This window comes from Rhipicephalus sanguineus, chromosome 2 (genome assembly GCF_013339695.2).
Source record: "Rhipicephalus sanguineus isolate Rsan-2018 chromosome 2, BIME_Rsan_1.4, whole genome shotgun sequence".
Lineage (NCBI taxonomy): Eukaryota > Metazoa > Arthropoda > Arachnida > Ixodida > Ixodidae > Rhipicephalus > Rhipicephalus sanguineus.
In genome coordinates, this window is record NC_051177.1 from 55,578,644 (window position 1) to 55,603,067 (window position 24,424).

The 24,424-nt window shown below is 46.0% G+C and overlaps 1 protein-coding gene across 1 annotated transcript in view; it reads left to right on the forward strand.

Annotated features, from left to right (window-relative positions):
* The window catches only part of LOC119382984 (gamma-aminobutyric acid receptor alpha-like), a 42,086-nt gene extending 18,096 nt beyond the window's left edge, over positions 1-23,990 (forward strand). Inside the window, exons 5-9 of the mRNA XM_037650930.2 lie at positions 2,205-2,339; positions 4,812-4,964; positions 8,717-8,877; positions 10,396-10,548; positions 21,190-23,990. Of these exons, the coding sequence (XP_037506858.2) occupies positions 2,205-2,339; positions 4,812-4,964; positions 8,717-8,877; positions 10,396-10,548; positions 21,190-21,609 (1,022 nt within the window). The 3' untranslated portion in view covers positions 21,610-23,990. The remainder of the gene's footprint in view (positions 1-2,204; positions 2,340-4,811; positions 4,965-8,716; positions 8,878-10,395; positions 10,549-21,189) is intronic.
* The last annotated feature ends 434 nt before the right edge of the window (positions 23,991-24,424 follow it).

Sequence of the window (24,424 nt, forward strand, 5' to 3'; positions counted from 1 at the left end):
TTAACAGCGCAGTTAGCATTCGATCCTTCTCCAGTCAAATTCTTCGGTCATTTTATCAATGTATCAAATAACGTCCAGGAATATTTGGTGCGAACTCTTTCTGAATTTGCCCTTGTGCGTCCAAACTCTTACCGTTTCCTGCCATCGTTCTAATGCACTGTACAACTTGAGCCAGGTGTCGAAAATTTGTGGAACACAGTGTCGACTAGCAAAACGATTCTTTTCATCGCTTTGCTTACCACACTAATAAAATCTTCTCCACATTTTTTCACGTCCACATCCTCTGGATGCTTTATATCGGTCGTGTGCGTGTACGACATTCAAGAAGGCGTCAGACGAGGCGACATTTCGAATAGAAACATCTCATGAACCAAAAAAAGATAATAGAAATACAGACTTATGAAAAGGAGAGAAGCAGTTAGGGTTACCAGAGCAAAAAAATTACTTTGCTGCTCTTTTGGCTGTGGATGTACGCATGAGGAAGCCGCCGCAATGGTGCTGGGGTAACGGTTCTAGGTTGCTGACACAAAAGTCGCGGGTTCGAACCCGGCCGCGACGGTCGCGTTGCCACAGAGGTAAAATGGTAGAGGCCCCTGTTCTTGGATGTAGGTGCACGTCAAAGAACCCCAGGGGACGACATTACCGGAGACCTCCACTTAGGCATGTCTACTAATCATATCGTGATTTTGGCTCGCAAAACCCCGGATAATCTTATTAGTAGTAGTACACATGGGGACGCTGCTACGTAGAAGAAATGCGTAATAACTTCTTTCAATGGGATGTCATACACTTTACACAGCTTAAACAGTTGCTTCCCTAAACAAAGAAACCGCTTGCAACGTTGACTCTAGCGACGCCCCCATAGTTAAGGATTTTTCAAGGTTTTTCAAGTGACTGAGAACCTATTTAAGGTTCTCAGTCACTATGCTTTTTTTTTCGCACGCCTGAACCTCCTGCATCTCGATTTCTCTTGTTATACTCGGTTTCCTTTGTCCACCGTTTTCTTCGACGTGGCTTCTCCCGCTTACGACATTACAGAAAGCTCGTGACGTGTTGTAAGCTAGCAAAGGACGCAATCAGTTGAGAGACATAGGTTCGGAAGCTTCAATAATTAAATAAATTGTTTGCAAACAGGTGGCCGAACGAAAGAGGGCACAGCCTTAGAGCCAACATTTTTTCGACAAGGGGATTTCATTTTGCCAGACTTCCTTTAGCCTTCACAAAAGTGAGTTCTTTCATCAAGGTGCCATTGTTTGGCCTCTGTGTTTTATCAAGGTCTCATTTACCTCATAGCCTTTGACTGTATTTTCTTTCAGACTTATGTACTGGAAAGTGTTAACTGTTATGTACTGGAAAGGAAAGAGTGTTAACTTGAATGTAAACAATCCACATGAGAGAACAAAAAGTCGAAATAATTGTGCGCTCTGTAACGACAATCTTACCAGTCTGGGCGGGGCTCACAAAATACGGTGTGAGGCTGCTGTACACGAGGTCGCTGGTTCGATTCCCGGCCTCAAGCGGCCGCATTTTGATACAGACGGTTTGCAAAGACACGCACGTATGATGTTGTAGATGCAATTTTTTCACAAAAGAAAACAAAAGTGTTGGGTCCATGGCCAACAGAAACCTTTCAAAATATTGTTGCACGCGCCCTAGTACCGTTTTTAGAAGAGTCGGAAATGTCAAAAAGACACTGGTTCACATTTGTAATTCTTCACATTGAGATACTTCCGGTCACACGTTTCGCGTTGCCTCTTGTGATTCAAGACAGCTGTGTTTAAAGTGCACGCAAGGGCCCAGTGATGTGTGATCGCATTTATACAAAGGACGGTGAGATGAACTCTTCGGCAAACTGCGAACGTTTCTTGTGTGTCTTGTGTGTGAACATTGTTGTCGACACGTGGACATTATGCATGACGTGAGAACATTCCTTTTAAAAGGACATTACCGTGAGTGAGTTTTACAGTACTCTACTTTTATTTATGAGTTTGTGACGCTAATTAATAAGTAAGGGAAGAGGAGTAGCCGGAGCCATGTATAGGCATCAACCTCTCCTTAAACACATTTAATTAAAAAAAAACCGTATGTGCAATTTCATTCCGGAACCCTCCGACACGATGTCACTCACAACCAAACCGGGTAGCTTTGCGGCAAGCTCCACAGTCCAAGTAAAGTGCACATTACGCCTTTTGTCCCTTCTGCAGATGGTTACACAGCTGACCAACTCGTCTACAAATGGGATTCCACTCTTCCTGTGGACCTGATACCGGGGCTCGCGCTGTCGCAGTTCGACCTCATTAATTACCCCTACCGGAACTCAACGTACATCTTCAATAACGGTGAGTATAAGCGCTGTCGCAATGCCGACGGGCGCGAAAGCCCGTGCGCGCCACTCTCCAACATTGTCACCAGAGTTGCCTCTCACAACATTTATCACCTCGCTCTATTGTTAAGAGCGCAAGCGCTCTATGCGCGAATTCTTGCAACACAGCGTGGTTATTCTCAATTTTTTTTTCTATATTTTGTATTTCTTTATGCGTGTAGTGGGAACGTTAGAAGTCACGCTGTTACTATGCACACGACAGGGCGTGTCGTAAGTGTGCTAGAAGATATATCAAGATTACTTTTCAAACTTTCTTAAGCTGGCAGCCTTCTTATCAAGCAAGCAGTGTTAGAAACCGTTTCGAAGTCAGATTCGCGAAAGTTTATTCTATTCGGTCTGTCTCACTGTATATCTCCGTGCGTGCGAACGATACGCTATTGAAATCATGCACATATCAAAGAAGACCGAGTACTATGCGCACTGAATGCTAAATATTATGCCTTCAATTTGCGAACTTCTCAAAATCGTATCTTTCTGTGTTCGCGACGAGCAGAGTATACGTGATACGTTATATGTGCAGTGATACTTATTGGAACGTCTGTAAATGTACATTTTTTTTTTATCAGCGCACTCTCACTAGAAACGATTGCGGCCCACAAAATACGTCTTTGATCAAAGTGCGACGCAACACGCCGATTTTTTTTAATTCATATCTATTAGCAGATAGCGCCAATGTGACGATTTCCACAACGCCTCGAGATAAAGCAAAGCTAAAATTAGTGAAGTCTTGTCATACCGTTTTTATTCTTTTGCATTTTACTGGACAACCTGTAAAACATTCAGATTGTTCCTTGACAATGACTATCGTGCGCTCTCAGCGCTTAGGTTTTGTGCTATGTCGCTGCAAAACACAGTCTCAGAAGTTACACGATAAAAGAAAGATCACAATACTTTTCATTGCTAGTAACTGCTCGTCATTAGTACGTTGCTAACTTAAGTATTAACTTAGTTGTTGCGTTTAGCCCACCCTTGTCCTCAAATATTACTATTCGCCGCGAGATCGGGCTACAAGTGGCAGCACCATCGCCGCGTTAGTGGGGATAGGCGGTCGGCGGCACGCATCCAGATGTACGCAGCGGCGCTTCGCTGTGAAAAGCTTGAGCCGATTGTCGACGAATAAAGCGCTTTGAATGCCGTATAATCGTGCTATCTGCGCCCTTCATCGACCCATTAAAGCACAAAGCCGGCGTCACGTTCCTATTACGTGTGAGAGAAGCGCAATCTGCCAATCAATGGGGTGCTGGCCTTCGGTGACAGTCGTGTTTTGCACTGTGCTTGGTGTTTTTTCTTGATTTATTTGTGCTGTGCCTTACTGGAATATAAGTGGCGTTGCGCGGCGGAACCAATTAAGCATTTACTTTCTGCTCTAGCGGTTACAAAAAAAAGCCTGTATTTCTGCGTAATTAGTTGAAGGACTACTTTGTGCACTCTGCTTTTCTCTTTGCATGAATACGTGTACCGCTATAGAAATGCGGGGCTTGAGGTCTTTTCTTTTTTTTTACCGCTAACCGGTCTTTGCTGAGGCTAGCTCATGCTTTGGTTATCACAAGGATTTCGAAAATCGCCAACACTTCGTGAGATGGTGTCGCTAAAATTCTGCATTCAAACCTCGACATTTAGAATTTCTTTCGTTTAGGACGACGCCAAATGCACTATGTCATGTGCTTGCACGACAAAGTGGCACCCACATTGAAATGATTTTGACGAATGGATGGTACGATGATTACACCTAGCGCCATACGGACACGTGCATGCACTCACTTATTAGAGTACATACAAGCCTCGGAAGGCGAAATGCTTGTGCATATCGTGTAGGCACACATACAGGCATTTGATACTGTGCTAACGCAACGGAATAAGCTGCCCTCTGAGGACGTGCGTGACGTTCGCACACATGCGAACACGGTGTGGCTAGCAGATGACGTAAGCAGCCATCCACACTATGGAGTTTTGACCGCACGCCGCCAGGTGCCCACTCTGTTCGATCTCGAGGCCAATAGCGTACGAACGCACCGACTGCATTCTGTGAAACCTTGGTCTGAATACTTTTATCTCAAGCTAAGAGCAACAATAAACTTACGAAAACAGCTTTTAACCCGACTTATAGCTTGATCATAACCTCTTGGATAAATTTGAGGTATTGTTACGAGAAATAGAGAGAGAGAGAAGGAGGGATGTTTATTTGTCGAAACAGTGCCCCTTAGCGATACATCTCAACATTTCCTGGTGCCTTGCTTAATTATACCTCCTGTTCTTACCGCCAAACACGATTGAACCTTGCATAAGTATTGGCCTCTTTAGTACTGACCTTGGCCCCACAACTCCGAGGCAACGCACTTCTTGTTAACGTTATCCCGATCCCCCCTTTCAACCTTGGAAAGTTAATGATCCCAGCTGGATGCCGTTTTAAATACTTCTCTCCTTCTAGGCCTGTTCTCGGTACTTCACGTCAACTTCAATCTTCAACGGCATATGGGATACTTCCTAATCCAAGTCTACGTCCCCTGCATCCTAATTGTCGTGCTTTCGTGGGTCTCCTTCTGGATTAACAGAGAAGCCACTGCCGACAGAGTTGGTCTCGGTGAGTCAAATAATTGCTAGGCACTCGAAGACAAGTTTGCATAAACATCTTTACCTAGTGACGTAGTCGGACGACCTCATAGCCCTTTCTCAGACATGCACGCAAATTATTGATTTGTTGCCTCAGTTTTTACGTTCGCGCTAACTCATACGATATGACGTTTCTTTAGTCACAATATTATCAGCACAACCAACGTATGTACAACATGAGTTACATGTGCAAAATGGTTGCTGCAAAATTATAATTCTGTGCAGTGAGTAGTTCACGAATCTGTGGCGAGAGCACGAGACGTGCCTCCGTTCGTGAAAAGGCATCAGGAACTGCTATACGCCTTGTAAAAACAGGAGAAAGAGTGGTTTATGTTAAGCGGCCATCAAGGTGCTGTTTCAACATTGGCATTCATCACATTTTTCTTACATTTCCAAAGCCAACAGTTTCTCCATTATACTACTATAAAAGAAAGTGTAAAAGTTAATTACGAGAAACGAGAAATCCGCGTATATATGTATTGTACACTGCTTATCGCCAAATATTTCGTTCTTCGCCTTGATGATTGAGCTCAGTTTCCTTGTTCTGATTACGTTACGAACAAGTTGTTATTAAAACAGTCGGCCTTTGTTTTCCGCAGTTAGCGAAGCGAGGATGCACGTTTCTGCAATAGAATTGACCTGTGTTTCGTACGACCGAAATCATCCTTGGTCTACATAATTAGGATTTCCGTTGCACACGCAAGAAAATTCAATCGCTGGTAAGTAGGATCTGAACAGCGTAAAGCGTTCGTACACGAATGAAGCGTGATAGTCCCATGTTTTATATTAGAAGTATCAGCGCCTTGAGATGTGCGCATCGGATGAGCTTCAAACTATTGCGTTGACGTCGTTTGCACGAGGAAGTGCAGCGGCCTTTGTAATTAAGTGTTTAGCTATCCCTGCGTATGCTTAATGTATTCTAGTGTATGCGCGTGTGGATATGTGTGACGTGATTTGTAATTATAGCTGTTGTATACAAATACTACAAAATCGCAAAATGTTACTTGCATTATGATGATGACTCAGTCAGCAGTCAGTACACAGTGCTCGACGGCACTCTATGTCGCTACATAAATTGAAACATTGCTAACTGGGGCCGTGGACCTAACAATTAGGATACCGCATATAAAGCAGGTCGCATGCACAGAATGGGAACAAATCGCCCACGTGAAACACATAGTTTTGTCCGGCCAGCCTATCAATGTCGAAAGAAAGGTTCTTCTTTTCTTTTTTACAGCGAAAGCTGTTATGAGATCATTTCACCGGCCGTTTTTGGCGCCGTAGTTGTCCACCGCCGCGGCCGCCGCCGGTGTCCGTAACCATTATCGCTCGAAATAAGAAAAAATTCCAGGATGAAACGAGGTTCGAACCCGGGCCCTCTGCGTGGGAGCCCAGTATTCAACCTCTGAGCCATGCCGGTGCTTGAAACTGCTTTGCAAAAAGGTCCTATAGAGGCTTCATGTCGGGAAGAAACCACATTAGCATATGCAATATAGCGTGGTAGAAGAGTAAAATAAGCACCAAGCGTCGCACAACGCGAATTCTGTAACCAGGCGCCACACAATGCGAATTGCGCAACGAGTAGGTTGTTGAATGCTTCCAACCCATTACAAAGGGCTCTGCCATAATTCTTCATCGTCATCAGACACAGCATCAACAAAGTGCGCATAATGCCTTACATGCGTTTAGCAGGTGCCAATGCTCTCCGTAGAATGACGAAAAATGGCACAGTGCCTGCTGCCCTACTTCTCAAAAATTACAATGATATATAGCGTAGTGGGTTCCTCTAAGTGCACTTGTATTGGTTTCCAAGGAAGCCAATAAGCGCATGATCCACTTCCTCGGGGTCTCAGTAAAATTACAATGATTTATAGCGTAGTGGGTTCCTCGCAAGTGCACTTGTATTGGTTGCCAAGGAAGGCCATAAGCGCATGATCCACTTCCTCATGGTCTCAGTAAAGTTCTTCCCCCCCCCCCCGTCTCTCTCCCACGTCAACATATGGTATACAGCATGACGGGAGAGGGAAATAGCGACCGGGCGTCACCCAATGGAAATTACATAACTGGTGGGCCGTTTAAAGCTTCCAACCCATTACAAAGGGCTGAGCCATAATTCTTCATCGTCATCAGTCGTCGCGTCAACAAAGTACACATAATGCCTTACAGACGTGTAGCTGGTGCCTCGCTTCTCCGCAGAATGACGAATAATGGCTTAGTAGTTGCTTCCCAACTTCACCAAAATTGTGATTTATGGCGTAGTGGGTACCTTTCTAATGTACTTGTATTGTAGCCCCAAGAGAGCTTACAACGGGCTCTAGAAACGCCGCTCTTCCAGCTTTCGCTGTGACTGTGCTGCGGTTTCAGCGCAGGCCTGGCGTGTTTTTTTTTTTTTTAACAGCCAACAAAAATGGCGGCATCGGAACGTCTGCGTGCAATCCATAACAACACGTGAAGGACTGAGAATAGCACACAAGGAAGTTTCACACCTTCTACTTGAATATCTGCGTAACCTTAAACTAATAAACATTTAGTAGAAGAGTCATGAACAAAGAATGAGCCGAACAGGTGGAACAATTGCCGGTCCACATTGCCAGGCGAACCCTGCCTGTAGAAAACTACTAAACGAGCCTACCTGCCTGTATAGGCAACATACACGTAACCATTACGCCCTTCCTATTATCCTGTGTGTGTATGCGTTTTTTATGCTCTTTTTTCCCCTCTCTCCATCTCTCTCTCTACACCCCCTTTCTTGCCCTATTTCCACCACCCCAGCGCTGGGTAGCAAACCAGATGCTAATATCTGGTTAACCTCCTTTTATCACCTCTCTACACGTAGACCGGGGTGCCCTCAAGAATATTCAAGGCGAAAGCCTTAAGGAGTAAACACAATAGCGGAAGAACGCGCGCGACACGCCGACGCCGCTGGTAAAACGCTACAGCGGCGGTAAAGTCACACTAGATAGCCGCACCCTCCAAGGTGCATTTTTGGGGGAACACGCCACTTTACAACAGTCTGGGGAGGATTATGTCGGCCCCCAGAAGCCTGAGCAAGCTAAACCAGCGCTTAACGAGCCTCCCCATCAATCAGCGTCCGGCCGGGTCCCCCCGCCATACCGAGCGTGTGCGTCACTGAAGGGGCGAGGGAGCCGCTCTGATTGGTCTCCTCAGAAATCGCCGCGCGGTGTACAGTGAAAAATGGCGCACGGTACCATTCCTCTCGCGGCACGAAAATCCTGCCAGCTTTGGGGGCTCGCGTTCTGCCGCCGCCGACGCGCGTATGTCGGCGTCAGCACGAGTGATGCAAAAAGTCATTATCACGTGATGGCGTCATCCTATGCCGTCATCATGACGTCACATGTAGCCGAAATTTGTGACGTTATCATTTTGTCAATAGGACGTCATATAACGTGACGTCACCTGATGACGTCATAACATGACATCGTCGCTTAGCGAAAGGTGGGCCGGTCACGGAGGCAGTTCAAGAACACGTTGGGTGCTGAAAGCTTAAGGAATGAAAGTAAGAGGGTGTGGGGGATCAAATAATGTACTGAAAAGAAAATGATGGCTTGCGCTTTCGAGGGCTCCAAGAATAATCCAAAGGTACCGTGTGACATTGCACAACAATGCTACGACGTCACAGTCAATGTTCCTTCCTGTTGCCACAGGCAGTCATCGTAATGGCTTTCCTGAGCTGAAGCTAGCCTAATTTTCCTCGATTGCCAGGTATCACCACTGTGCTGACGCTGTCCACTTTCGGCCTGGACACACGCACGGACCTTCCCAAGGTTCCCTACCCGACGTCCCTCGACTGGTTCGTCATCATGTGTTTCTCCTTCGTCATCTTCACTCTCCTGGAGTTCGCGGGTGTCCACTACTTTACCAAGGTGAGCCTTTATTTGACCCTTTGTCCTGACGATTAAAATAAGAACAGCGTGTAAAAACTTTCGAATCCTCTTCATAGGAGCGCGCACGCACAAAGTCACACGCTTCACAGTCATGATAACGCCGTTAGTCCATAACCGCCGGTGCAGGTCTGATGTCTTCCAGAAGTTGAGCACTGCCTTCGTCGCCTTCACCCTTCTTCCTCTCTCTCTCTCTATTTTTAAAACTCCCCCATCCCTTTCTCCAGTGTAGGGTAGCATACCGGTCCTTCTAGACTGGTTAACATACCTGTCTTTCCTTTCTCTCCCGTTCCTTCCTTCCTTCCTTCTTCATAGGACGTCGATCCACCTTGAAAGAATTGGCTTAAAGTAAGAAAAGGCGGCGTAGGCAGCTCACTGCTTCGAATGAATACTATTCCCACAATGCGTGGGATATGCCGAAACTTCTTTGTTCTTTCATTTTTCTGACGCCAAATCACCTTGCTACAATGAAGAGCAAACACCATCACGACTTTCCTCTGTCCACGTGTTACAAAACGACTAGCCAGGGCAGAGGCCCCTCTGTTACATCACATTCGCACTAGGTTATCGCGTACGCCAGCATGGCTCTACAAGATCAGACTTGCCGCGACGCCGTTGTGGCTTGCGTGTAATACTTATGGTGACATTGTACATAATTGCTCACTTGATAAAGATCTATAATGTTTCTTTGAAGCACTCCAACGTTGAGGCTCGCCACACGACAGAGTGAATGATATGGTGTTTCCACGTGGACACTGGACATTCTGTAAGGAGGGGTCGCGACTACTCTAGAAGTTTTTAAACGTTACAGACCTCGCATGTGACTTGTTATGACTGACACTTATATTTGGGTGTAGTGTGGTGATATGGGAGCCCGGCACAGCACCGCACGCGGCATCGCTCATGGGCCACCGGCATGTGCATTGTTACGTCGCGCTGCGTGCGCCTTCTTGGTAATTTGCCCGCGCTTCGTTCTTAAAGAATGATAATGTTTTCAACATAACATGAAAGGAGGAAACCGGGCGAGGAAATTGCGTTCATATTAATTGCTACGCTACTGCTCACCGTTTAGAGGACGATGACAGAACTGCACAGACACAGGCTTAAACTCATCCTCTAAGCGGTGTGCAACAACGTAGCAATGAGTAGATACCAACTAGTCCAAACAGGTACCCTCCTAAGATGCCTTCATCAGATGATGATGATGATGACCTCGTACTGATGGCGCTCACCCACAAAGGGGGATGGGCCAAGAACCGGGCGGCAGGATCTTTGAGGTAAATGCTTATTAAGCTAAAGATAAACGTTTTACTTTTAGACTAAAAGAGAGAAGAAAAAAAAATATGCTAATACTTGAAAATTCTGCAGAGCACACAGTCAGACTATCATATCCCGCAAGGCTAGATCCGCCTGCAACCTACATCCTCTCCTCCTCTTCTGTCGCATCGCGTGATGTCTCCGCCATCTAACCTTTTCTTTCTTTCTTCTTTTTTTCGCAAGGTCGGCAGCGGAGAGTTTCCCCTCACGGATGAAGAAGGAGAAGCCGTGCAACAAGAGGGCATGGTCGGCGACTCCGACGTTGAAGAAGATGAGAACGTGGACCTCTTCGTCCCTCTGTCCAGCATCGAGGAGTGCACGTGCAGAATTAGGAAAGTACGTAAACTATTCGCGTTCCTACTTTCTTGCGTTGCTACAAGGCCTCTCTCTCTCTCTGTCTCTGTCTCTCTCTCTCTCGGTCGGCAATACTTGGTGATATGCATATTTATCCACGTCGCCTTCATACCGTAGTGACAAGAGGTAATGGCAAGAGGACGCCCCCACGAACAACTTACGCGCATGGTCTTTACAAGGTTAAATATACCGTACCTAGGATACTTCTCTTCTTTTAACACTAATGAGTTTTAAAAATATAGTAATTAACTGTACAAAAACATAGGCAAATGCAAGTACGCTTGTATTGTTCAAATGGGAGCAAGTGCCTTTATGTCAACTTGGAAAACGTATTGACAAAGCAACTGCATGCCTTTGTGACATCTGCATTGCCTTACACAATATAGCCTATATTTTTTTTAAATTAACGTTGCTCCGTGGCCAGTGCGCAACGGATATTCAAGACATCTGACGTTTGAATTTGCAAAAACGTGGCGGAAATCTGGCAATATTCTGTAAATGTGATCGTTCTCTCTTCGTCTGCACTGTCACTGTCGAGAAGATATTGGGACCGTCGGGCTGTCCATCACAGTTCCGAAAGGCAACGAAAGCAGTGTTGCGTTTTCTCACGGATACCGGACTGATTCGCCGTTTGTGATGTCAAACGCTCAACTGTGACGTCGGCTGAAACAGTGACCTTTATCTCCTCCTCTTATAACTTCCCTTCCCCCTCCCCCCTTCCCCAGTGCAGAGTATCCTAGCAGGCTCAGGCTTGGTTAACCTCCCTGCCTTTATTTTATTCTTATTCTCTCTCTCTCTCTCTCTCTCTCTCTCTCTCTGATATCTGTGAATCCATGAACCAATAATTGCATAAACAACAGACACGCGCGGTTACAGGCCATCCAGTGATAGCAAACATGACCGAAGCGCGAAGTGCTGAAATCGGAGAGACGGTCACGTGTTGCTGCCCCATTGTGAGCCGAGGTGCGTCATCGCACACCGTTTAAATCGGACATTGAGCCGCAAGATCATGACACCACTTTCAGTATTTCTTTGCGCAAATATATGAAAGGGGGTGCATCAGCTTGCGTAGCAAGCAAATATTAAAAATAGTTAAAGCGGAACAAGTTGCTATTCGCTGCGGGCGAAATGAAAACAGTCTCGTGCACGAACCTCACGTGGTCGAAATTAATTCGGAAGTCCACCACTACCACGTGCTTCATAAGCGCACCATGATTTCGGCACTTGTTTGAAGTTTATTGAAACATCATGAAAAGTATTACAGAAGGAGGTCCCGAAGTAAACACTGTCAGGGGGACCTCCTAGCTATATTGTATTGATTGAATACAGGGCAGGCAAGTGGCGAGCAAACGATAAGCATAATAGAAACACGAAATCGAAAAAAAAAACAAGAACAAAAACAAAAAACAGAAAAAACAGAAAAACTCGATATTTCTTTTAAGAAATCCCATCAGAAATTGGTACGCTTTTTAAAACTGTGGTAGGATGTGCTGATAGTTCTGTACGCCTGCGGCGGCTCTCCTTACCGTCAGCTTCACATTTTATGGCGAAACTTTATGCTACTATCGACGCTGTTTGCGGCACCGGTCTCGGGCCATTCATGGATGGATGGATGCTATGAGCGTCCCCTTTATAACGGGGCGGTGACAAGTGTGCCACCAGGCTCGACAAAAAAAAAAAAAAAAACATTTTCTCTTCTTTTTTTTTCTTAGTGTTGGCCTAGTGTATTTACTTCAATTAAAACTATCTTGCTCCAGAAAAAAAAAACTTAAGTTTTCAGCTCCGTTCTCTGCCCTTTACGGCAGAATGTCCATTAAGCAGTGCCATCTATCAGGCATTGTTGTCCACTTTTTTGTATCAGTGCGCAAGGGATCACAGGAAAAAGAGAGAAGAGTAGCAAGAGAGTTTAACTGGGCTTTGTCCATTTTGATGCCCATATAGTAGGGGCAGCATGGTGAAGCGAAAAGAAGGGAGGAGGAGAGATTCAGATCAACGACATACAACAAACAATTATGGCGCAGCATGTCTACAGCTGAGCACCTATGACTGTCGGCTTCAGATACTGTCAAAAAGGTTTCGTGGCTTTTTGGGCTGAGCAACTGTACAAGGTCTGGCTTCCAGGACGCCTGCTTCGGTGAAAGGCCGACCGTTCGGTCGCCTCCAATCAAAACTGACACACTGGCGTTGTTCCATCGAATGGGGAACAGCGGTAGAGATGATGATCGATGGTCTCTTCACATCTGCACTGAGCATGCGTGGGCGAGGCAGGCATTCTATTTCGATGGCTGAATGACTGTGAAATCTACTCCGACCCACATCAGTGTTGCATAATTGACCGGACACTCCAAACATAAACTTTCGCTAATGAAAGGACGATGAAGACGAAGAAAACGATCGTGAGCGATTTTCACTGTCCTTAAGGCAGAACTTTGCGAGTAGTCTCCATATTAATTGCAAAACAAAAAACGAACACGAGAAAGAAATAGAGAAAAATAACCAGGTCATATTCCTCCTTTGTTCCTAATGTTACATTGAATCATTGCAATACTCTGCAAAACTTACACCGTCGCTTATATAGCATTGATTTGGTATTTTAATTATTGCCAATATTGAGGTTTAACGTAATGAAGCGACAGAGGACGATATAAGACACAGAAGTACGACAGAAGATACAGAAGACATCTGTCGTTCTTCGTCGTTTATTTGCGCTATATATCAAGATATGCAGTACCAGCTAGCCCACCAGTCTGTTTTCTTGAAGTGACCCCCAAATCTCTCACGACAACAAATAACAGCTAGAACGAAGGGCACTGAACATGACGGGCAGGATGCCAGGCTTTTTCTCTCTTTCATCACGTGTTAAAAGACGAATACGTTAATGAGCCGGGGGCATTTGTCTCACTGATACACGCCATTGTCACGTGATCTCTTACCTTTCTTTTTTCCATAATTTTCGCCCTCCTCCTCCTATGAGCTTAGTGTCCATTAACATTTTTTCGATACGGTGGATCACGTTAAGGCAGGTACGTGGGCAGTTCATTTTGTATAATAAATATCGCCCCCTCCTACCCCAAGATCAACTCTCCGATGACTGCTGGCGTTACTGTCAGGTCTTTTCACTTCACAATTGGCAGCCCGAGCTCATACAAATATTTTACTTGAACGTTCCTGTGAATTTAAGCCTCTCTTTTTTTTTAGAGCTGAATGTGTTAGTTCTCTTTGTTGCTATGACAACGCGCTGCAGACGACCCGCGATGCGACTTCGGTAAGCTAGTCTGTACACTGTCCGAGAGACGTGGTCCGCATAAACCCGCCACCGCTTTACAAACTGTCAACAAAACGCCGACGAACTGTTTTCGGGCAATCAAAGCAAGTTACCGCGCGCACGCGTTCCGAAGCGAAAGTGCGCTGCTCGCCTAGCCCCATGTGCCATCGAACAGTGTGCAAACAAAGCCACGTCGATGCGTCGTGCAGCTACGCCTCCATATCTGAATGGCGAGCCTGCTGCCAGCGTGGGAGGCCCGACGCATTCAGCTTTCACATTCACGCGTGGACTGCGATGTCGAAGCAAGCGTTCGCTTGTAACTTTTCTACGGGAGGAGAAGACCCAGAGCAGGCGTGAGCGCCAGAGCGGCAAGCCGGCGCAAAAATGAATAACGAGGACCCCCCCGGCAAACCCAGATAGAGAGAGTACGCGGCGCACCGGAAGATTCAGAACCTGTCGAGCATGCTCTCCAATCATCGCTTAAGTGGCTTCTGGCTGCAATGAAGCGCACTCATTCGGAGCGCTCCAAAAGTGGCCCGGGCTCAATCAAACATGCAGATAACGTTAGCACCGCCATTCCCTCCACTCTCTCCCTCTCATCTCCTCTCCCTTACCTGAAACTGGCTTTCTGGTCCCTCCTCACTGTTTTGTTCTGTTAGTTCACCGGTATGGTACCTTTTTTTTTTCCTTCGCTCGTTTCTCTTGATACTGTCGAGACATCATGCACGCTATCGAAAGATAGAGCCCGGTCATGCCCTGGGGAGACGTGTCGAGAGACAGAGTTAATATGCAGAAGATTTACGGCTTCTTGCTGGATGTTTTTTTTTTGTTTCGTTTTGGAATAGTGTTCGTGACTTATCGTGAATTGGGCGAGGCCTCGTCTGTGCTTTTCTTTCTCTTATTTGCTAATCGTTCTCTAAGTGCACCACTGCATAAATGAGTCTGCAAACTCTGGTGCTCTTGGAAAAACATTCGATAATGGCCTGGTCAGTTTTCATGGCTGTATTTGTATGTTTCCTTAATTGCGAAGAAGCGGGGCAGAACACGTACGCACTTGCCAGATTTTTCTTATAACTATGCGGTAATCAGCAAAGCGGCAAGCCGTTTTGTAACTCGTGGAGTGGATACTCCTACAGTGTCACGTAACCGTAGGTGAGAAAGAGAGAGAAGGAGAGAGATTTATTATGGTAGAAAAGCGGAGAGGTTGATCTCAATCAATGTTCTAAGCTGCTACTCAGCAAAGTTTTAGTACGGGCTAGTTTGTATTCCATTTCAAGTGGGATTGCAGCTCGAGGGAAGACACGGGACAAAGGGACCAACGAAGACGAGCGCTGTCTTGTTGGTCTTTCTGTCCCGTGTCTTCCCTTGAGCTGTAATCACATTTGAAATGCTACTCAGCGTTGGTGAAGTGAAAAGGTTGGAAAAGAGAGGAAGAGGGAAGGTGTTGGTTATGAGGATGAATTTGGCGATGAAACAAAAGTGTGAAAGCACAAAGACTTCACAGTCTCTAGTCCAGTTCAATCTCGTGCAAAGGTTTGTTGGGAGTTTCGCAAATATTTAGCTGATCCCGAGGATTGGGCGAAGCTCCCAAGAGTACTTTTTCCGGTAATTGACGCTTCGCAAGTTTTCAACGAGAGGGCTGTCAACGATTGTCTTTACATGCCATATCGCGGGCAGACGCACAAGAGATGCTTAGTGGTCTCAGGAGTGCCACAGTCCTCGCATTCTGGACTCTCTGCACGACCGATAAGGTGTAGGTAACGACGACTGAACGCCACGCCTAGTCGTAATCTTGTACTGGACATTTTCATTATGGTATTCTTACGTTCATCTCTAGGTCGAGTTCGTGAAAAAGGCGGTGATGATGACTCTGCAAAGACCAATATGCTGCGGTATTTTCGCGTAGGAATGTATACACAAGGGCGTCAATGTCCGGCTGTAAGAATGCGATGGACGATGGTGTGGCGTAAATGTAGGCCATCTTTGCCTCCACATCGGCGTGCTCATTTCCATGTAAGCCGGAGTCCCCCGGAATCCACTGATACGTCATACGAACGACCAGTTTTCAGGGAGACACCGTGTAATTGGGCGACGTCTTGAGCAAGAAGATAATAAGGCCCTCGTTTATGCACTGTATCCATTACATAAAGCACTGGTTTAGAGTCTCAGAATATATTCCAATTGCAAGACGGCGGTGTCGATATATGTAAAACGAATTGTCTCGCTGATGGCAACAATGTGATGGAGTTTGGTGGTGATGAAAACACTGGTCGACGCCGACCAAGGTGAAAAAAAATCACAGCATATCCACGGGGTGAATGATGATGAGGCTGGCGAAGCTCCGGAGAGAATCATCGGTAAACCGTGAAACTCTTCCGTGAAATTCGCCGAGTACATCATATAAAGAGTGTGAAACACCGCGGGGGAAAGGTGAGAGGGGAAGTGGAGAGGGTGAGTGGAGAGGGTATGCGCATGCGCAGTAAGGGTGGTCCCGCCGCACACCACCACCACCACCGGATTGAACTCCGCCATAAGGTACTTCGCATCTAATACTGTTCGGGAGATGCTGCCGGTTACGCCTGACATGGGACAAGGTTAGACTAAGAGGAGCTACGCCCCTAATATATTACAGACAGAAGCGTTTACTGATGTTCAAGCTAGGGGAGGCAATGGTCTGTTCTACATGAAGGCCACCGCGGCGGCGATGGGGGCTACGGTGCTCGGCTGCTGACCCGACAGACGCGGGTTCGATCCCGGCAGCGGCGGGCGCATATCGGTGGAGGCAAAATGCTATACGCCCATGTACTGTGCGATGTCATTGCACGTTAAAGAACCTCGGGTGGTAGAAATTATCCCGAGCTCCTCAAAACGGCGTGCCTCATAACCTTATCGTGGTTTTGGCACGTAAAAACCCAGCAATTATTAATATCTTATGGGAAGCACCGCAAGCCTTCGTTAAGCCATCGCAAGAGATGGCATTACTTGCCCTTTAGGGATGTGCAACCGTTAGCTGTTATCAGCCGTTGTAGCGTACTTGCAATTTGTCAAGTCCATGTCGACAACGTGGGGTTGGGCTGTGGCTTGAGATGCTCTTTTATTCATTTTAAATGCGAATGCATTTCTTAGTCGGGCTGTATCAGGCGTCCGGCGTTGTCCGCGCGCCTCTCCGCTCTCACTCCCTCTCCCATAGCAACAGCTGCGGGCGCGCGCGCTTATCCTCGCCCCTAGCAACCGGAGCAGGTGGTGCGGGTGGAGTAGCGGAGAGTGAGTGGAGAGGAAGAGCGCGCTCTGGCGTGTGAGGGCGCTCGCATCGCGGGAGCTCGGCGGAGCTCCCGCGTGTGTGGAGAGAGTGTAGGAGACGTTGGTGCAGTGCTTCGCCGCTCCTTCTCTCGCCGTTCGCTCTCTCTCCTCCCTGCGCCACCGCCTCAATGCAGTGCGTTTGAAACGCGTTTGTAGCGTTTGTGCTGCCTCGGCACAGCCTGGAAACAGCGCGTTCTAAACGCGTTCGTGCTGCATTGAAGGCAGTGGCAACATCCCTGAGGTGATTACGAACGCACGTAGGAAGCGTTCGTTGAAAGAGGCGCCCAAAAGGGAGACACTTGAGCGCGTCGATGTGTCCAGCTTTACGCCATTAAAATTACTACGCCGTGTACTCTCGGCGCAAGAAATGCATTCGCATTACCTCACGATTCCCTTCGGGGAGGTGGGGGCATTTTTTGCATATCGCTTCATGTGCTCAAACCGCATGCTCTTTTTTCTTTTTTTTTTGGCATTGCAAGCTCTACGTCCTTTCTGTTTTTCTACAGAAACAAGAGCTCACACGTTTTTTTCACTCGCTTGCTTAGGGTAACGTCAGCGGTTATGTTATGTTCGAGCGCAGGGAGCGGGATTCGCCGATCGTTTTGTACGATAGCACTGTCAGTGCTTGGTCGCTGCCTTCGCTATATTATAAACACTGACAGCCATGACAGGCAGCCGCTTTTGGCTACAATCCTCCTTTGTAAATTTCGGTCCTAGCTTTTTTCTCAGCTATAGCTTACAACAGCACAGTAGAGCCAACTTCAAACGTCTCTGTTTATTCAACCAAATTTTTCGGTGCTCTTCATGACACTTCAACGCGGTATTTTTTTTTTCTTGATTACCTTTTTTTCATATTACACTGTCCGGTGCGTTCCTGCAGCACCTGACGTAACTTTCTAGTTTTCTTTTTAACGTCATGCTTTTCACGAAGTGCTTTTCGGTGGCTGCATGGCCGTTTGAGCAGTATGGTTCTGATGCTACGCGTGGCGCTGACTGTCTGGGGTTGTCCCCCATCCCCCCTCCCCTGGCTACGCCAGTGAATGCCGCTATATCCCGAGTCGTCTACTCTACGCCTCGCAGAGTCAAATTCTTCATTCCCAATGAGCAGTTGCACTTCTTACACAGGCAAGGCAGAGGTTCAGGATAAGATGGAGGCTTGAAGAGATGAAGAATCCTTGAACAGGGGCTGTCGCTGGAAACAACGCTTCGACGAATAGTCTTGTCTTCTTGAACGAATCAGCCTTCGAGACTACTCCTCATATCCAATATGATAGTTGTCATCGTAACGTTGTCAACAATCACAAAACTTGGCAAATAAACACACGAATTAAAATTCGCATAGCCACTCTCTGTACTTAAATATAGAGCTTGACACTCCACTCTGTAGAATCATTATCTTTTTATTATTGTAGTTATACCTACTGTACAGAATCATTAGGTTTTTATTGTAATTATTATGACTAACTGCCATCGCATTGTCACCGTGTCCAGCATGGACTGCAATCTTAATCTTCCTCTACTTGCTGGTTGCCAAAAGTTTTCGCGTTTTCGATGGAGGTGAAAATGTTTGAGGCCCGTGTACTTAGATTTAGGTGCACGTTAAAGAACCCCAGGTGGTCGAAATTTCCGGAGCCCTCCACTACGGCGTCTCTCATAATCATATGGTGGTTTTGGGACGTTAAACCCCAGATGTTATTATTAATTATTGAAAGTTTTTGCGAAAGTGTATTATGACAATCCTATATTCAACACAAATTGAGTCATGCCCGCTTCTTTCATTCCATCGCCTCCATAGACAGCATGGTCAAAATCAGCACTCCCCTTTATAAAACTGCCACTTATTCACAGTCCTTGGTTTTAATATATCCCTCAAATGGAACCACTTTCATGTCTCATTAATCAGCACTACAGGCAATGATTCCTTTTCGTAAACCGTTCTCTGAGGCAATGTGAGCCGCGATACTATTTTCTTTGTTGCATGCGGACTTGTCAACTTTCTTATAGTATTGTTTTGTTTTCTTTTGCTTCGCTCCGGTTGTAAAGTAATTGATCCGCGGCGTTTTGTTCACCTCCTCTTCTGGCTTTTGGGATTTCTTGCATTTGTTTTGCGCTTGTGTATCAGATTATAGCTCTTCCTCAAGAGTAAACTGTCGATGCAAAGAAATAAATAAAAGAAAACGTGAATGACTGAAACAAGGAACTGGAAGACGACTCCACAAGCAATCTGTAATTGTTTTCTAGTTGTTTGTGCATATTTCTTGTGCCGTTCTCTTCTAGTTATGAATACAGCCTCTTCCGATCTAATACATCTTGCGTCTTGAAGTTGTAATTAATTGATTAGTTGGCAGCGATGAATAATTAATTACGTATTAGGCTGCATCTGTAAAATATTAAAGCGCGTTCCAGTAAGCTATCGCAAGTTCGAACAGCAATGCGGTGTTTTGAAGTCTGCAAAGCTTTCCTGATCGCCATTTAAGCGCAGAAACTTAGCTTAGGCTGTGGAGTCACGCGCCATTGCCACAGTCTATTCTAAACAGTCTAATACGTTTTTATGAAACTGATCTCGTATAGCTGTATTAGGACTTACCACGTCCTGGTGTATTTTTTAATGATACTGTATTGTAGAATCGACTTGATTGACTTTTTTCTGATCTCTAAAACTACAGAACGGGCCGTTTTGCTGTTGCTATCTTTTTACTTACATCCTCCTTTGACTTTTCAAGAACGTTTGCGAAAAGTGTTTCAGTGCTACGAAGAAAAAGAGGCACGCTAATGCACATGCGCATCGTGATGTCTACGCCTTCATTTTTCTTGCTCGTCTGCTAGTGCTAAAAAGCGTTTTCCCTAGTTCGAATAGCAGCATACCCAACATGTCGTGCTACTGGTACTGTTCAGTGCATATTAGGTAGGTTTGCTTGCGACTCAGCTAGCATGGTGCGCCAGATAAGTACGATGAAGAATGAAACGAGATGCATTATTTCTTGATCACTGTGTAGCTTGGTTATCTGTCGAGCACTATGCATATTTCCGGAATATGTTTCGCTTCACCTTACGTTATACACTCCAAACGTGGTAACCTATAAATAGAATTTTGAGCGCCGGTAGTAAGGGTTACCAAGTTTAGAATTTATTCACTCAAAGCTAATGTAACCATTTTTTATAGGGACACAAAATCACATTTATCGGTTACCACGTTTGGAGTTTACAGTCCCGACAGAGCAACTGCGCACACACGTGACAGGGACAGGGGAGGCAGGACAACGCAAGCGACACACCAGAACAGCTCAACTTGCTTTTGAGAACTTACATAGTACCTTATTTATTGATTATTGAACAGTTTTGCTAACCTGCATTGTCATCTATGTCTAGGAGCATCCTTTAAACAACATATTGCACTCCGCCTTGGAAAGGCTGACAACGCAACTGGCAACTGTGATCTGTAGGAAGGCGTTTTATGCGACTGTCCTCGATGCGGTATTCAGAGACAAGCGCTCTCTATTGCGCCAGTGCTATTGACGACATACCATCGTCAGAAGAAGTCATCTTTAGAATGCCGAACTTATAAGACGTTACGGCAAAGATCTGCAAAAGCGTTATAGCAGTTCTTATGAACAACGAACCTGCATGAACTACTGTATACTGACAAGTGTCAGCGTGTGCTGGGAACAGCAGTGATTATGTGCATATGTTCTTTATGCATACCCTATCTATCTATCTATCTATCTATCTATCTATCTATCTATCTATCTATCTATCTATCTATCTATCTATCTATCTATCTATCTATCTATCTATCTATCTATCTATCTATCTATCTATCTATCTATCTATCTATCTATCTATCTATCTATCTATCTAGTCTCACTTCCCACACCCCAGTGAAGGATAGCAAGCTGGATATTTGTTTTAGTTAACCTTCCTATCTTCTCTCTCTCTCTCTCTCTTTCTTAATTGCGGAGAAGTCGAGCTGCCCGTTCCTGTCCCGAACACTTCCCATTTTGATCCGAAAAAGTCAAAGGCATCTATCTCCTTCCCCTTTCTGCACAATCCTTTACCAGGACTGCGACCACGTCGTGGAGACAGAACCCGTGTCACACCGAGGTCCGGGCCGTTTCGTGGGCTACGCAGCTCCACCGGCGCCGCCTCCGCCGCCCTCTTCGCGACTCAAGCACAGGGTCCGACCTCTGCAGGAGGACGAGAGATTGCACGGCGGTCTCCGGCGCGGCAGCCGCCGCCATCACAACCGACGCCGCCACCACTGCTGCTCACAGTTCATCAACTGCATGCTGGGCAACGAGCGGTACCGAGATGAAATGCGCCGCCGCGCCGACCGCGGTGCCACCGTAAACAGCGTCTCGCAGATCGACAAGGTGTCGCGCGTGCTTTTCCCGTTTAGCTTCATCGTGATCAACCTCTTCTACTGGTTCAGCTCGGGTCGCGACAGACCGGTCGGCTGGGATGTGCAGGACAACGCGTGACGTTGAGGAGAAAGCGGGAAAGAAAGGAAACACGCGTTGCACTTTAATCGTATCTGGGATTTACGGGCACGCGTGCTTCCATATCCTAAGGAGCGCAGTGGGGAGAATCACGTGACCGGATCAGAAACGCCATGTGTGACGTCACACCAACGCCAAAGTTTAAATGAAAGGTTAAGCCTAAGTTCGCATAAGTAACGCTATCCTACCAGCGTCAGTGGTTGACCCGTGTCACTGCAGGGCACCAGTAACCTACTCCGTGCCACCTCTCGGTTCTCACTAGTACTTTGCCAGCACCACTACCGCCGGAACCAGAGTCGACACCGACGTCCCGCTCAACCAATGACCTTCTTGCTCGGGTCACGTGACTTCCCCGGATGTTACGGCGACCGGAACTTCCGCTACTGCGCTCTTTAGGACATGGAAGCACGCTGCGGGCCTCCGCTCTAGATATTAGGACGCAGACCCAGCTACTCGATTAGTGGGTATTCTCGACGCCTTAAATCGCAGGCAAAAATTTAGATGCGTTGCCAAGGTAGCGAACGTTGAAAGTACCTTCGGTTTTCTGTTCGCAGTTGCGATTCAGTGTCTAGTTTGCAGACTCGGATCGCAATAGCTTATTGCGATGTGGTGGAGCATTTGAAATCTGAAAGAAGCACGATTTTTCAGCTTCGCGTGGACATCCTCTGGGTGCAATGCGTACCTTGTTCCGTTGAGGCAACGTATGCGCGCCATTGGATACTTCAACAATGAACTCGGGGTTATGGTTGAACAAGTTTCTTCGTCGTTGGTCAGGACATTTTGTTACCATTAGAAGCAACCGTGTGCCGTTACCTAAGCTACTATATTAGTTCGACTTATACGTTTCGTATAACATTTTATTTAAGCCAGCACCTGTTGGGAACTACCGACGAAAAGCTTGTTTGTGTCAGGGCCTCTTTTTAGTGGATATGTTCATCTAACTTCAAAATTTGTCATTGTGCATACGCTGCTTCAGTTGTGCACTCCTTTCCATCTGTAACTTCTGGGAACAGTTTTCACGTCCCCTGTCGAGTCATGCTTTAGGAGACAGTTTTCGACCAGTGCTATTTTTATGCGTACCCGCCGAGATAGGGATCTACCCAGTAGTAGCAGTCGCGTCAAACCAGAGAAAAATGGTAAACAATGATTTGCTGTAAAAGTGTGTCCCCGCCCCATCTACCTACGCCGACGGCGGGTAAACAGTGTGACACTTTCAGTTTGAACGGGCGTATGTAAGACAAGTCGCCGATAAACAGCTGTTTATGCTAACGCGCTTCAATTTTACCGATCGTTAGGAGGCTGACAAAGTGCTATCTATGCAGGAGTTTAATTTCCACGTAGCGCAAACTAATCCTTAACAAGAAGCATATTTTTTCCCCGCAAATCTCGCGTGACGTCCCTTTTGTGCTGCGTCGAATTGAACCAAGCATATTCATTGCCAGAAAAACCTCTCAGCTTTATACCTCGCCGTCACGTATTGCCTATGGTTCACTTTACTTTCATTCAGGCGTTATCCTTCTATAAAAAGCGGTGAAGTTTGGTTTAGTTCTATGAATATACCAACACTGGCCGACTTGTCACGCGTTATGTGCCAAAATAGCTGTAGCTTTCGAAATGAACAGCGTCAAACAGTACTCTTTATAATACGCGGACTGTGGTTATCCGTATCGTAGCAGCGGCCCTTGCAACGCATTTCATATCCACAATAGTTGCTATACGTAACAATTATCTGTATACATCGACAACTGAGAGAAGAGTGTCACGTTATGCTGTAAACAGCAACAGGCAGATACAACATCGTTGACAACTTTTGTCAAAAGGTGCTTGTCTTCCCGTTAAGCTCTTTGCCTTTCGTGTCTAATTTTTCACCCCTTCTCTCTCTTGGCAATTGTTCATTTTCTGGTTGGTATTGGTACTCTAAGCTGTTACTCCTAGCGCTCCCCATAACGAGCAGACACGATGACGGGTACAGTGCATGAGTTTTGCACATTGAAGGCTCGTGGTTAAAGTGACCGTTCACCATTGTATACATCGGATATCAGTCTTTATGCAGTGGAATGTTCAGTAGATACACAGAGTTTGCGTGTAAAGCATTTTCTTCTTTTTTTGTTCCGCTTACTGTGTGATCGAGCCCTTGCTTAGCTGTGTTCATGGTCACTCTCAATTCTATTAGCGTTGTCTCTTCCAGGTCAACTAGCGAGTTACGTGGACAGCGACACCTGCAAAAACTTAACATATGTATGATCGCATGCCCATTTCATTTAGCTCATTTCTTTAAGAGCAGTTGTATGCAAAAGTACCAGCATTCCTTGAATTCGACAGTTATTCTTTATTCTAATCGCTCATTGTGATATGGGTCGCATCGTTCACGTGCCTTTATCCATTCGTAAAGCAGACGCAATAGCTCCGTTACCATCAGTCACTATTTCTTTTATTTTGTTTTTACGAAAGGTTGTACTTTTGGTTGTTCTCGTAAAATTTGTTAGCGCACTATTGCTTATGAATGAATGAATGAATGAATGAATGAATGAATGAATGAATGAATGAATGAATGAATGAATGAATGAATGAATGAATGAATGAATGAATGAATGACATCTTGAGGGTCTTATAACCTATTTAGACATTTGCCTCTCTGGAATCTTCGCTGTTATAGCTGTACTTGTTAAAGCACTCATAAAACCGAGTACACTCCAGGAGTGAGTTGGCTCGCAAAATCAAGTTGGCGCAGGGACCACAAGCACCTGATTTCGAGTGCTTCGAGTGCGTAGTTGTGAATTTTATATCTTTACTTGGT